The following is a 15099-nucleotide window of genomic DNA, read 5'->3' as shown; positions in this document are numbered from 1 at the left end:
CTAACCGAGAGCCTGAATAGTAACTTCTCGGCTAAAGCTGAAGCTTGAATTTCAGTGCGCTTCATGACTAGAATATTTGGATAATATTTATCTAAAACCTGAGTTTAAATTGTTGCAAGATTAGCTTCTTATTAAGGCTCTAATGTTGCACAAGTACTAAATAGGATTTTAGTTTTTGAGTTTGTTTTTCTTTTTGCACAAACTTAAGTTATTTTGTTACCAACATCCTGAAGACGGAGTGGCTGTAACTGCTTATTTTGTGAACCAAAATGTGACGGAGTCATTGTGTTTTATGAAGATGAGGGACAGATTTTCTTTTTAGGGTTTCTGGTTGTGGCATCTCTTCTTCTTCTTCTGCCAAACTGACTCAGTGGACAAGCTGAAGTGTATTAAAGAACAAAAACCACCCAGACTGAGCTCATTCGTCCTCCTCGCCTGAACTAAGCCCACATATTCCCCAGGAATGTGTTTAAAACAGTAGCCGTCCAACAAGATCAGTCACTGTTTTTGGTGGAACTCGTATTTCTAAATGGCAAATAACTTACTAATAGGTAAGGAAAAAGTTAGAGAAATTGAAAAATATTTTATGAACCGACAAACGCAAGATTATTTTTGGGGCTGAAGGCTGCAGTTTAGCCCAGAAACTTGAAAGCCAAAGAGCACTGTGAAGCACGGTGGTTCAGGCATCATGAAATGGGAATGTTCCTCATACTGTATTTATCACATACCAGGGATCACACATCAGTTTGAATAAAACAAAATAATTCAAGAGGTCATGTTGCTTTCTATGCAAGAAAATGTGTCTTTGGAATGCCCGTTTTAATAGCCTCTAGGCTGCATCTTTGTTCCCCACCAACAAGATTAACGTTTTGGGGCATTCAACCCAATCCAAGGACCTTAATCCAACCGGAAACTTCAAACATGCTGTTTCTGAGGCAATCGTCTAATCGTCCTGGGCTGGAATATATGCTCACAGGTGCCAGAAGTGGGTCGATTCTACACATATGAAGCAGTGGTTATACAACTAAATATTAGTCTTTAAGCATTTTTTTCCACTTGTTCCACACAATGTTTTGCAAAGCATAATAAAGTGGCATTTCAGGATTAAAACCAAAAGGGTCAAATAGATCAATTTATTTTAAAACACTAACAAAGTAGACTTGCATCCACATATTTGCACAAAACTTGTCATAAATGCACTCAGCCCAATGAGGCAACTTCCACAGTTGCTGCTGATGGACTTTTCTTTCATTCAAAGAGGGAATAGATAAATCCACAGCGCTGGCACAGAGGTTCTGTATCAGCAGCAAAGAAAGTTCCAAGTCCTCCAACAACACGCTCCATCTTCTTGTCCGAACACAGTCCTCGACAGAAAATCGTCTGATGAATTTCGGGATAAAAAACACAAAACGTGACAGCGTTTCTTTGTCAGTGGTTAGCTCCGAACCCCTCTGCGTCCTCCAGGCTGTCAGCCTCCACCTCGATGGATACAACGTGGTGACCGGGGATCATGGCCAGGCCCAGGACTCTGGGTTCACCCTGGGAGAACGTGTCTGAGGGCAGAAAGCCAGAAACCCAGTTCAGACAATGCATGTAAAGACCGGGATTTAGTTCCCTCAAAGCAGGAAAACGGTTAGAGCTGCACAAACATTTGATGTTTGGTTATTCAAGTTTTACAGAGGAAAACATTAACTTGATCATAAGTTTAAAACTGACATTTGTTGTTTTTGTGCCAAACTTCCATCCATCCATTGTATAAGCCTGCTTATCCTCTGTTAAAAGTGACCCAGAAAAAAAAACCAACCGTACATGCACAGTTGAAGGGGGTTATTTTTATCCTTTCAAATCTTTCAGCAAAATATGGCTAAAAATCCAACTCGCACAGCTAAACTTTACTGCAGGTTAATCGGATTTAAATGGCAGGTTTGATCTCATGAAGACTTGGATTTTCTCCATTCCTACCTGAGGATTTGAGGAACTCCTGAGCCGAGCCAAGGATCACATTGCAGTCCCGGTCTGTGCAGAGGAAGAGCCCCACCAGGGTTCGTCCGTCTGTCATGCGGATCCTCATGTTCTTGTTCAGGAGCCCCTCAAGCTTCTGTCTGGCCTGGGATGAGGAGGACAATTCAGACTGCTCCTGGATGAGAGAATACAAAGGAAATCAGACCACACTGATTCAGTTGATCCTCCACTGTGATGAAAAAAATTATTTGTATCTCATAATTATTACTTAATATGACTTAGCTATGTCATAATTAAGAGGCTGTATGCATGACATGGTATCTCATAACAATAAGATCCAACTTCACAGAAAATGCATCTCATAATAATCTCTCATAGTTATAACAGTATTTCAGAAGAATTACATAGAATATTATTATGACATGTCTCATAAGTCAGAAATATCTGTTCCTATCTCATAAAAATAAGATCTATAGGTATAGTACAATTATGACTATCACAATGATATATCATATTTTGACTTGGCTCGCTAATTATTATCAGATGCTATAATGTATCATAAGATAGTAAAGGATAATTATTAAATTATATGTAATGAGATAGTATATCATAATTATGACAGTATTTCATAATGAGTTTCTCCTGACTTTGCATCATGTAATAGAGACACATAATTTCTCACAATTATGGCTCAGTTGTCTCATAATTATGAGATACAGATTTTCTTTTTTTCCATCACAGTTGCAGAAATTGTCATTCATATTTCTGAAATAAACAAATGTAATCATTAGCAAAATTGAATCAAACTCAGAACTGTTTCCATTCAGCAACAGCTCACTATCAAGAATACTTATGACAATTAAATTAAATCGTTATGACATGTAGTACTTGGTATATTCCGCTGCTGAACGGTTTCAGTCAACCTAAAAACAAGAGACTAACAGAAAACACATCAGATGTAAGAGCTAATCTGGTAGCCGCAAGCTAGCGTTTAGCACCACATAAAGTCCTCACTAAGATACATTTGTTTACTCTTGAAAAATATGTACAAATATTATTCTGTTATTCGCATTGGGCTTAAAGTTAACAAACCGATTAATACAAAAAAACATTAGAGAAATACCTACATGTGCAGAAGGACCATTTTCTTCAATCATTGTGGTCGTCTTTCCTCCTGCTCTTGCTCAGGGAGCAGTTCCGCTGACGGACAAGCGAAACCGGAAATCAACTGGTGTTTGTTTTACGTATTTTCAAATTAAAGTTCACAATTGAGGTTTTTAGACAATTGGATAAGACGGATGGATGGATGGACGGATGGACGGACGGACGGATGGATGGATGGATGGATGGACGGACGGATGGATGGATGGATGGACGGACGGATGGATGGATGGACGGATGGATGGACGGATGGATGGATCGATGGATGGATGGACGGACGGATGGATGGACGGATGGATGGACGGACGGATGGATGGATGGATGGACGGACGGATGGATGGATGGACGGATGGATGGATGGATGGACGGACGGATGGACGGACGGATGGATGGATGGATGGACGGATGGATGGATGGATGGACGGACGGATGGATGGATGGATGGATGGACGGATGGATGGATGGATGGATGGATGGACGGATGGATGGACGGATGGATGGATGGATGGATGGACGGATGGATGGATGGACGGATGTACGGATGGATGGATGGATGGATGGACGGATGGATGGATGGATGGATGGACGGATGTACGGATGGATGGACGGATGGATGGATGGATGGATGGATGGACGGATGGATGGACGGATGGATGGATGGATGGACGGATGTACGGATGGATGGATGGATGGATGGACGGATGGATGGATGGATGGATGGACGGATGTACGGACGGATGGACGGATGGATGGACGGACGGATGGATGGATGGATGGATGGATGGACGGATGGATGGATGGATGGACGGATGGATGGACGGATGGATGGATGGATGGATGGACGGATGGATGGATGGATGGATGGACGGATGGATGGATGGACGGATGTACGGATGGATGGATGGACGGATGGACGGATGGATGGATGGATGGATGGACGGATGTACGGATGGATGGACGGATGGATGGATGGATGTACGGATGGATGGATGGATGGATGGACGGACGGATGTACGGACGGACGGACGGATGGATGGATGGATGGATGGATGGATGGATGGATTGACGGACGGATGGATGGATGGATGGATTGACGGACGGATGGATGGATGGATGGACGGACGGATGTACGGACGGACGGATGGATGGATGGATGGATGGACGGATGGATGGATGGACGGATGGATGGATGGATTGACGGATGGATGGATGGATGGACGGACGGATGGACGGATGGACGGATGGATGGATGGATTGACGGACGGATGGATGGATGGATGGACGGACGGATGGACGGATGGATGGACGGACGGATGGATGGATGGATGGATGGACGGATGGATGGATGGATGGATGGACGGATGGATGGATGGATGGATGGATGGATGGAACAATGCGACAGGGAATAAAGCCTTAAAATATATATTTTTATAGGAAATGAAGCTCCATCAGGAGAGCTGCCAGCTGAAACAACAACAGAGATTTTCTCTAGGATTTATACACAGAGAAGTCAAACAAATCCATCACTCCCATTTAGACATGAGAAACAACTGAGCTGAACAGAACAGTCATTGACTGTGATTATTAGTTATATTTGTATACACAGGTATTAATTACAAGTGGATACAGTCATCAGCTGTATACGGTTGACACTGAAGTCTGATCCTCCATTTTGATGAAAAATAGATTTGGTTAGGATTCAGTAATTTAAATTTTTTTCATATGCCATGTTCATGCCAGTACAGAAGATTTAATTCTAATTAGGAATAAAGCTCATGAATATGCCTAATATTTTATTAGATTTCATTTACATAAATCCGGAATATAGATTTATTCACATAAGTACGTCTCTTAGATTTCTTTAAGAAAAACAAAAACTGAAATAAACATTAATGAAAAGTTCTGATTTCATTTCCTCTAGGGGGCGTACTAATGCAACAAACACAAGGCACCTGTGCAGTGGATTTCCCTTCCCAGGTTTGTTTTTTAAACACTTGACATGTTTTTCTGTAGTTTTTCAGTGTGGTGTATAGAGGGGATAAAAACACCAACAATATAAAAACAGTCCAGTTCAAGTAAAAGTCCTACAAGAAGGGTGTCTTTTTTGAAGCATTAAAGACTAGAAGTCCTCACTGTAAGAAAGTCTGGTTACTGCAGTTTTATTCTGCCTTTGCACATGCTAAAAAATTCAGAAGGGTACAATTTAATTATCATAGTATAGCTTATGTGAGTTATGATGATAGTTTTCATGTTTAATTTATAGTTTGTTTCAGAGAAATATTCCCAATGTTCAAACTGACATCAGCCAATTTTTCTTTTTCAAAAATCAGCTGTTCAGACAGCAAGACTTGCCTGTGCTTTATTAAATCAAGTCAGTAAAAAAACATGTGTTTCTGTGTTTTAATTTTCTTATTATTTTTCCTTAAATTTGTATTTCTGTTTCAGTCTTTTGCTTTTCTGGTTGTGTAGATGTGCTGTTTTCTGAAATGTTTTCAGTATATTGTTGTATTCATTTTGTTTATTTTACTTAATGTTAGTGTGTTTTGCTTGTCAGGCACACGGTGAATGAGGACAGGACATCTACATGCATTGTTTCTGTAGACCTTACAGCTAAATTATTGCTCTTATGTATATTTAGGTCTACAAAATAATAGTATTTTTCAATTTCTTGCACTAATTCAAATTGCTAATCAGCAGTGCAAGAGAGGTGGATTGTTTTGAAGCCATAAATATCTCCAGTTGCAAAGTCACAAGTTTACATTCAATAAGTACACTATTGTCCCTTGAAACAAATTAGGAACCCCCAGATGATGATGATGTCATGGCTTTGTAAGCTTCTGAGAGGTTAATTCACAATATTTGAATCCAATGGAGGCACATCTGCCGATGTATTTCAAATCAGCAACACCCACTTAAACAATCTGCTTTTTTCATCCAGCCATCATACCGTTCAGGAAGGAGATGGGTGCTGTGTCACAGAGATGAATGTATTTTGGTGTGAAATGTATCAACTCCAGAAGAAAAAAAGAAAATACAACATTAAGATGCTGGGTGAAGCTGATAATACAGTGTTATTATGCACAATGAAATTAGTCAGTTAACAGCGTGGGCTGAAAGGCCACTCAGAGAGGATGAAGACTTTAGTCCAGAAGCAACATTAAAAGCCAAACTGCAGTTTGCAATCCACTCATAGACAAAGACCTTAATCTTTGGAGCATGTCATGTAGCCTGATGACACAAAAAAATCCAGTGTTTGACTATAATATCATTACATATGGTGGAAAATCGGGGAAGCTTGCAAGCCTCAGAACATCCTCCCAAACTGTGAAGTACTGGATTGGCAGCATCATTTTATGTGGTGATTTGTCACAAGAGGGACTGATGCACAAAACAGATGGACATTGGGTGGAAATGATGCAGCATCTCAAAACATTAACCAGGAAGTTAAAGCATGGGCACAAATGGCTCTTCCAAACACAAACGACCCTAACCATAAAGCCAAATTAGTTGCAAAGTGGCTTAAAAACAATGTTTTGGAGAGCCCTTCACAATGCCCTGATCTCAGCAACATAGAAAATATGCGGGTGGGTCTAGGATGGTAGGTACTAGCAAGGTGGCCTACAAACCTGACCCAGTTGCACCAGTTCTGACAGGAGGACTGGGCCTAAATTCCAGAAATGCTTAACCCAAGTCAAACAGTTTAAAACACAATACTGCCAAATTCTAAGGAAGTGTATGTAAACTTCTGACTTTGAATAAAGTAATAAACAATTACTAAAACATAGAACATTTTCAAAGTTCTCACAGTCTATGATCTTCTACTGGCCCCTCGCTATTGTAGAAATGAGAGTGGAAATGCACTAAAAGCAATTAAATAAAGCACAGAGTTAATTTCTTCTAAAGCTGCTCAAGTCTCAATGAGAAGAAGACTCAAACCAATGAACTGGCTAGAATTGAAAAGTGAACTTTGAGTTGCCTCACCAAAAGCAATTCAGGCAGTATTAGACTCTTCTCCCGATTCCCACTCTAACTTGCTCTCCATGCTTTCCCTGGCTGTTATTTAAGCTTTATCTGCTCGCAGGGCTGCCTGGGTTCAGACAGCCAGCTCTAAGCAGAGTACAGAAGCCGGTGTCTTCCTCTGTGTGTCACACTGCATAAAATCTGGGTTAGCTGGAGCGCAGCACCCAGGGGAGCCTCTCTCTCTCTTTTTCATCCCTGACACATCTTCCTGCCAAACGGACGCGGGAGGTGTTGGAGGAGAAGGGAGGCCGCTCGGTAGTCTCGGCACAGCAGTCCAAAACCTGTCAGGGGGGAACCCGCGGCATTCAGCTTTCTGGCTGGTTTCACCTCCCTTTTCATTTTGGAGTCACATAGTGAGACACATGCACAGTTATGACTGCAGATAATGAGGGTGAGGGTGTACAAGCTGCACGTTAAGTGAGGTCGTCTCGCCAGCCTTTCAGTCTGGCACTCGCTGACACGTCAGTGGCCAGGGCCTCAGTGTGTGAGGCGGAGTGAGGGCTCCAGACACACACTCGTGCTCTTCCTCGTCACACATACGCTGCTCTCCTAGTGTCTCTTGCCATGCAATAATTCTCGCTGTCTTGGCAGATGTTGGGGTTGGATGGAGCACCGACAAATTCCTCCTCTCTCATTTGCAGCGCAGACACCTGTTGCAGCAGAGGAGGTGAAAATAAGCAGGTTGTCTTCAGGGGGTTGGAGCCACAGCAGCTGGCCTGGGAAGAGGAGTGAAGGATGACAGAAAGGTCATAAATGGGGTCACCGTCTCAGCTTTGCTTTTCTGGCTGGAAATGGAGAGTGTTAACCAGAGAAGCAGCCAAGAGACCCATTGTAACTCTAGAGGGGCTGTGACACATAGTGGTGGCAGCATCATGCTGAAGGGATGCTTTTCTTCTGAAGGGACAGAGAAGCTTAGAGTTTAATGAGAAGATGAATGAAGCTAAAGACAGGACAAACCAGGAAAAAAAGCAGGTAGAGGCTGCAGGAGATTTGAGATTAGGGTAAAGGTTAACCTTCCAGCAGAACATCGACCCTAAGACTGCAGCCACAGCTACAAGGGAATGGCTTAGATGAAAAATATTCATGTTAGAATGGCCCAGTCAAAGTCCAGAACCAAAATCCTACTGAGAATATGTGGCAACCCTTGGAAATATATGTTTATAGCCACAAGAATCGACAACATTTTCAGTTTCCAGACATGCAGCTGTAATTGCAGCTGGAGGTGGTTCTACAAATTATTGACTTAGATGGGTTGAATAGAAATGCACGCCACACTTTTCAGATATTTCTTAGCAAAAATAATTTTTTTGTAAGACAATCATGTATGGTTTTCATCAAACTTCAAAATAATGCAATCATTTTTGTTGGTCTATCTCCTGAAATCCAACTAAAACATATGGTTGTGGTGTATCAAACTGTAAAACGTTCAAGAAGTATTTAACATCCAGATAAGTTGTTTTTTTTTTTCATTATGAATGTGTTTGAGTGTATAAAGGCAATCAAAAATAAAAATGTAGACAAAAACCAAAAGTGCCCTCAGCAGCAGCAGCAGCAGGCTGTCTGGGGAGGGATTCCCATGGCCTTACTGCCATCCAGCTGACACATCCTGCTGGTAATGAGAGCTCAGATTTACAGCTCAGAAACCATGTCTGTGCCTGTCTCAAACCTCTGCATGACTTTCACTCACATTTTAGCGCTAAGCCATGCTCACTGTGGCCCTGTGTCAGGGTGAAAACATAGTTTTGCATTCCACCTAAACACTTCAATCCCCACCACAAGTAGTTAATTTTTAAGCAATACAATCTGATGTAAGTCTGGGCATGGCTGCGGCAGATTTTTCCCAACCCTCCCTCTCCTTTCTCTCTTTCTGGATCCCTCCCCAGCACTCACTCATAGAGTCGTGAGCGCGCACACGCACCAACACCGCTGCTCCAAAATATATTTTATTATATCCAGCGGTGGTAGGGGAGGGGGGATCAGGAGAACATATTTGATTTATTTGTGCCGGGCTCTGCAATGCAGACAGTGTGTGATCTTGGCACTGACAGATCCGGATTCGTGACTGATCTGGATTTGGACAGAGAGAGAAAAGGGGGAGAGAAAGAAAGGGAGAACATTGGGAAGAGGGGGCAGACCGAGAAGAAACAAACAAGTGACAATATAACTTACATGCAGTCACACACCCCTTTTTTCTTGTAACAATGTGTACGTTTTTAAGGAGGGAGGGGGCGCGTAGAGGGAGAGAGACAGAGAGAGAGCGAGATAGAGAAAGAGGGAGGGGGTGCGTTCTGAAATAATATAGTCAGCCATTTTTTATGTAAGGGGATTTTTTTTTCTTATTGGGGGGGTTGTTAAAAAATAAATATAAGAGGGCGGCCATCTTTGTTGCTCTGCCTTAGTGTAAAATATTCCTAAAACGCCCCCCTACTTTTCTCCCGTGCCGATTTGAATATCAAATAAATAACACTCCATCCGCTGCAAGAATTACAGCTTCGTTGTTTTTGTTTTATTTATTTTTTTTAAACACTGAACACAAGGACGGAGCCGCCAATGACAGCAGGAATATAATAATGTCCTCTCCTCTCCGCTCCTGCGAGGAAGACGAGGGCATGGTGGTTAATTCCGAGGGAGGAGATTTTGATGAAGACGACGAGGACGACGGGGAGCTGGACGAGAACGCAAGCGACATAAACTCGCCGGCGGCGCCTCTGGAAACTGCAACACCACCAGCCGCGCCAGGTACGATAGACTAGCTGCTAAAAAAGAAAAATAGAAGAAGAAGAAGAAGAAGGGGGAGAAAAAAACAGGCGGACAGTTCGGGGTTAGGGCGCGCGAAAAAACTCACACGAAATAATAAAACTCACTTGAATGGCTGTAGATAGTTTTTTTTTTATTTTCAGAAGTAGCCACCGTTATCTGAGCCATCTCTATTCATGTCCAGGACTGTACAGTAGAGTAGCTCGGGTGCGCGCGCACACACAAAAAAACGCAACACTAAATAGTTTGCAGCACCTAAATGTCAACTGGGTGCCATATTTGCAGTTAAATATAAAGAAGGGAAATCAAAACTCAGTCTCGCTCCCTCCACTTCCTCCTCTTCACCTCCTAACGAAGTTTAACCAAACTCGCCACATCAAGCTCACAGATCCATCCTCCAGAAAGTTGCTGTTAAATTCCACCCCACCACTTTTCTATGACAGCAGCTCGCTGACATGACAGGTGGACACATGCAAATGAAGACGCCGGGCTACCGGAGGGTAATGTAATAAGGTTGCCCCGAAGGTGTAGGAAAGCTGCACACCGGTGGAGGAGATAAAACAAAAACACGAAACAAACATGGACTCCCCCGCCGGAGGCTGTGTATTTGATACCCGAGGAGCTGGTTTCGCAGTGCAGTCAAATGAGGCAGAAACTGAGCCACACCGGTCCCCCGTTAATGCCTGCTCCGGCTGTCCCATTCTGTTTAACTCCGCTGAATAACGGCTTTATTAGACGTTTGATTTAATGGCAGTGTAGCTGTAGCTTCTGTGATTAACTCGCTGAATGTGATAATTCTGGAAGTTTCGCCTGACCGTGAACTTGCACTTTGAACTAACGGTCGGTTGGCCACCCTCTAACGGCAAAGAAAAAAACGAAGCGTTTGCCTCAAATGAATTATTAACGTCAGGTAATTGTCAAACTTTTGGTGGAAATTATCTAATTATTTTTTTTAATTAAAATGTTAGTGGAGGTTAAAAGAAATGTAGCCGTTTGGGCTAGCTAAGGTGGTTCTAATTTCATGAATGAACATAACGGTGCGGTCCTCCATTGCTTTGTCTTTATCGCTGCTGAACCGTGCCAGACAGATAAAAGAGTGTCAATGTCGAGGACTTTAACCCGCTCACGACCTCTCTTAGCGGGCACAGCGGTGGTCTCCTTTCCCCCCTCCACCACCACATCTCCTTTGGGAATTGCTGGAGTCGTTTAAGTTCACTGCACCGGTGGGCCTCTCTGAATCACCGAGCCCTGCGTGCGCGCAGCGGCCGCCCCCGGCGTTTCTTCGGCGGACCGCACTGCTGCACGTCTAGGCGGGAAGCGCGTAGGCTTGGGAGTAAAGAGGAGGAGGAGGGTGGCTGTCGTTGCTGCTGCTGCGCACTAACAAAGGCGCACAGACAATAAAATCTGACAGAAACATAGCTTATCAAACAGCCCGTATTTTGGCTGCGCTTTAACGCTTTGTTGCTTTCTTGATTTAAACAGAGGTAGCTATCTTCACCTGCTTGTCTGTCTCTCTCCTCCCTGCAAAAACTCAGGTCAGGTTGCAGGTTAAATTGCAAACTCTTGAGTGGCAGATTCTCTTGTTACTAATCAAATCTTATGAATATAAATAAAAGACACAAAACAGTCACTTACAGAAGCACAAACTTCAATATATTTTATAGGATTTTATGTGACAGACCAACACAGCGTATTGCATATGTACTTAAATAATCACCAATTACAGGTCTTCAGGGTTGTGTTTCTACCAGCTTTCATACATATAGAGACTGACTCTTTTCCCATTCTTAGAAAAATTGCCCAAATTCCGTCAGGGAGTGTCTGAACCTCAAGCCAGTCTTGCCACAGATCCTCTTTTGGATTTAGATCTACACTTTGGGTTATTCACATGGATATGCTTTGATTTAGATCATTATGGTCATTGCACTCCTGGAAGGTGAACCTTCACCCATTCTCAGGACTTTTGAAGCCTTCAACAGATTCTTTCCCAAGATTTCCCTGTATTTAGCACCATCCATTCACCCATCAAGTATGACCATCTCCCTTGTCCTTGCTCAAGAAAAGCATCCCCACAACACGATGCTGCCACCACTTTGTTTCCCAGTGGTGATGACGTGTTCAGGGGGATTTGCCATGCTGGTCACCTTACACGAGCATTTTGCATGTAGACCAAAAGGTTCAGTATTGATCTTATCGAACCACAGCATCCTGTTCCACATATTTGCTGTGTCTTCTACATGGCATGTGGATGATAAATACACGGCACCCTTTTCAGATTTGTATTTGTAAACAAATTTGAAAAACCACGTATCATTTTTCTACCACTTTACAATCATGCACTACTTTATGTTCTGTCAAATAGATCCGAAAAACATACATTCAGTTTTGTGGTTATAACCTGACAGTACGTTTGCAAGGCACTGTATAGGTGATTATCACTAACTGCAATGCCATAAACCAGTAATCCCTGGCTTGTAGCATCCGATACCAGCTGTCTGAACGTCTCGGAGCTCCTCTGTTGGACTAACTCAGCAAGTGTCACTGTTCAGATAAGGTCAGAGGTCACTGAGACCTCTTTGGGTATATCATTCAGTCTTGTTGGGAGTAATCGTGTTGAGCAGGGATTAGCTGGTTTATTGGGAAGCGTTTTGACAAGATTATTCAGCTCAGTCTGATAGCCGTGATTCCTTTTTCCGCTCTCCTGAACCTAGACGACGACCCAGAGATATCAGACAGGGAGGTCCCGTGCAAGAAGAAAGGCCGGCCCAAGAAAAAGAAGGACACAAAGAAGAAAGAGAAAGAGAGAAAACCGGTCAAAACAAAGAAACGCAAGAAGATCGTAAGTTTAATCGGTTATGTGTGTGGAACTTGTCACTGTTTAATGTCCTATTTAAACTTTTTGAAAATTTCCCATCTACCGCTCAGGACAGCGATGTAGAGCGAAACTCAGACAGAGAAAGAGACTATGGTGAGAACTCGGACAGTGTGGTCAGTGACTATGGCTCTGGTGAGAAAAAGAAAAAGAAGAAACACAAAGAAAGGAAGGAGAAGAAAACCAGGAAAAAAAAAAAGGACGACGGGGACCGAGACAGTAGCCAGGAGGAAACAACAAAGGTAAACATACTGATTTGTCTCTCTTGCATAGATAAATTGCCTTGGAAGAAATCAGAAATAATTTTTTCTCCGATTGTTGGTTTCTTCTCAGCAACCGATAGAGCAGAAGACGTCTGCCCAGCTGGCAAAGGAGTGGGGCCTGGAGGATGTTGATCATACCTTCACAGAGGACGACTACAGGGAGCTGACAAACTATAAAGCCTTCAGCCAGTTTATGAGGTATGGATTCTTGTCTCCTTGCCTAGGATTAACCCAGAGCTTGGATGACATCAAGACCAGCTACAGTGCTGTGATTAAGTTATACTCAGTCCGCTTTCTCAGTTATGTTTGTTGAACAGTTAAAAGGGTCAAACCTCAACATGTCTCACTCCAACCTTTACAATCTATAAATGTATTTTAAAGTGCTTCAGTTGTAATCTGAATCAGCATTGACTTGTCATTGCTCTTTATGTTGAAGCTAGCTTTTGCAGTGCAGCACAGCTAGCTACATCAGGACATTAGAAAAGTAGCAGTTTTAAACTTCAATAAGCCTGAAAATAAGGCAGATTAGCTGTTGTTAGCTCTAGTACAAACTCAAATTCCTTTGCTAATTCTTGTATCTTTTACATATGCAATGCATCAGTGTGCAGGGCTGGGTATAATTCTGGTAGTAAAGGCATAGCTCACCTGTTCTAATGCTTTCCAGCTTAACCCTATTCATAGCACGGAAAAAACAAATGTATATGTGAAATTCCATTCAATAAATATTGTCCTAACTTAACTAGGGGGCTATGTCTGTCCCTGGAACATTTGTTTTCTCATGCCCTAATGGGTCACTTATTAAAATAGATTAAACACAGAAACACCAGCAAACCTAAAATGGCTGCAAGAAACAGTAGTCTGCTTATAAGGACTCAAAATTATGTAAAGACATTTTAAGCTAAAGAAATTGAAAAACAACACCAAAAAAGACACTATTTAGCCACAGTAAGTTTTAAAAATACTTGTTCTAATTGCTGTCTCTCTGTGTCTCGTTTAATTACATCTGCAGGAGACTCTTTACAGCTCTGTGACCACCGGGCTGTTGCTTTACTCTCTGTCCATGCAGTTTGGAATAAATTAACCAACAATAACAGCTCTGACTTTGCAGCAAGCAGTGATATTAACATGTGTAATCTTATACAAAGCATTACTGCTCAATATGTGGCCAAAAAAAGGTTGTTCTTGTAGTCTTATAGACTTCTTGTCCTCCTCAGAGAAACTCCTGGATCCTGTAAGTTTTATGTCCTGCTCACATGGCAGGCGTAGTAGAAATGCTTCCGTTTCTTTGTGCTGTGGAGATACATTCAATAATACCAAGCTTTTCTGATCTTTCCATCAGTACAGACGTGTTTAAAGAGTTGATTGCCTATTGAAAAAAAATAGCAGCAGCAAACATGAGTGCAGGTTGGTCTGGCGTCTGTTAACTGCTCCTGTCTTCCTGTTGTATCAGGTTAGCTTGTTGAATTTGTGAAGCAGCATTACTGACATTGTGTGAATAGCAGCCCGAGCCTCAAGATGACAACATAAACAAGCTACAGCACCATGTTTATGCTGGGGATTCTTGTGGTATTTGGGATTTCGTTGTCTTGATTTCACTGAGCCAAAATTGAGCCTGCTAAAACAGCATAAAGCCACAGAATAGAGAATAGGGTTTGAGTTCCTGCATCTTGATGATTGTGTTTCTCTCGATTGCTCCCAGGCCAATGATAGCCAAGAAGAACCCGAAGATCCCCATGTCAAAGATGATGACCATCCTGGGGGCAAAGTGGAGGGAGTTCAGCTCCAACAACCCTTTTAAAGGCAATGCCGCTGCCGTCGCAGCGGCCGCTGCCGCCGCCGCCATCGCTGTAGCCGAGCAGGTCTCTGCAGCGACCGCCTCCCCTGAGCTACCACCTCAGCCTCCGCCCATTAGAAAGGCCAAGACGAAAGAGGGCAAAGGTCAGTGGTAGCTTTACATCTTCTGTAGGACTTTTGGTGTTGTTCTTGTTGTGTGTGATCATTAAAAGTAGAGAATTGATCCAGTTTCTGTTGAAACACTGTGCTGTGTTACATTTATTACCACTT

At 42.6% G+C, this 15099-nt stretch overlaps 2 protein-coding genes across 9 annotated transcripts in view; one reads left to right on the top strand and one right to left on the bottom strand.

The window, feature by feature from the left end:
- Nucleotides 1–1119: 1119 nt before the first annotated feature.
- On the bottom strand, nucleotides 1120–7123 carry naa38 (N-alpha-acetyltransferase 38, NatC auxiliary subunit). 2 transcript variants are annotated; one of them, XM_047384932.1, is made up of 4 exons: nucleotides 7105–7123; nucleotides 3090–3162; nucleotides 1963–2137; nucleotides 1120–1553 (listed from the first exon to the last, which is right to left on the bottom strand). In XM_047384932.1, the coding sequence occupies exons 2-4, from the start codon at nucleotides 3117–3119 to the stop codon at nucleotides 1429–1431; spliced, it is 330 nt and encodes a 109-aa protein (XP_047240888.1). In that variant the 5' UTR covers nucleotides 3120–3162; nucleotides 7105–7123; the 3' UTR covers nucleotides 1120–1428. The 2 variants fall into 2 exon arrangements, with proteins under 2 accessions (XP_047240888.1, XP_047240887.1); XM_047384931.1 differs by lacking the exon at nucleotides 7105–7123 and having other exon boundaries at nucleotides 3090–3302.
- A 2122-nt stretch (nucleotides 7124–9245) lies between these two features.
- Nucleotides 9246–15099, top strand: part of chd3 (chromodomain helicase DNA binding protein 3) — a 55781-nt gene continuing 49927 nt past the window's right edge. Inside the window, exons 1-5 of one of the 7 annotated variants that reach the window (XR_007041651.1) lie at nucleotides 9246–9882; nucleotides 12612–12739; nucleotides 12826–13014; nucleotides 13106–13233; nucleotides 14735–14973. Coding sequence is in view for 6 of the 7 variants with exons in the window: in XM_047386999.1 (XP_047242955.1) it covers nucleotides 9714–9882; nucleotides 12612–12739; nucleotides 12826–13014; nucleotides 13106–13233; nucleotides 14735–14973 (853 nt within the window). In the remaining variant the exon portion in view is untranslated. The remainder of the gene's footprint in view (nucleotides 9883–12611; nucleotides 12740–12825; nucleotides 13015–13105; nucleotides 13234–14734; nucleotides 14974–15099) is intronic. The other 6 variants (XM_047386999.1, XM_047386997.1, XM_047386996.1 and 3 more) reach the window with 6 other exon arrangements.

Source organism: Girardinichthys multiradiatus, chromosome 14 (genome assembly GCF_021462225.1).
Source record: "Girardinichthys multiradiatus isolate DD_20200921_A chromosome 14, DD_fGirMul_XY1, whole genome shotgun sequence".
NCBI lineage: Eukaryota > Metazoa > Chordata > Actinopteri > Cyprinodontiformes > Goodeidae > Girardinichthys > Girardinichthys multiradiatus.
The sequence above is the reverse complement of the archived record's forward strand: the minus strand, read 5'-3'. Positions and strand labels throughout refer to the sequence as shown.

Excerpts from the sequence above, each read along its gene's own strand:
- naa38 (XM_047384932.1), bottom strand. The coding sequence starts at position 3,119 with ATGATTGAAGAAAATGGTCCTTCTGCACAT. Across the intron at positions 2,138-3,089 it reads AAAATGGTCCTTCTGCACAT|GAGCAGTCTGAATTGTCCTC; the intron begins GTAGGTATTTCT and ends TCTCTCATCCAG. Across the intron at positions 1,554-1,962 it reads GGAGTTCCTCAAATCCTCAG|ACACGTTCTCCCAGGGTGAA; the intron begins GTAGGAATGGAG and ends TTCTGCCCTCAG.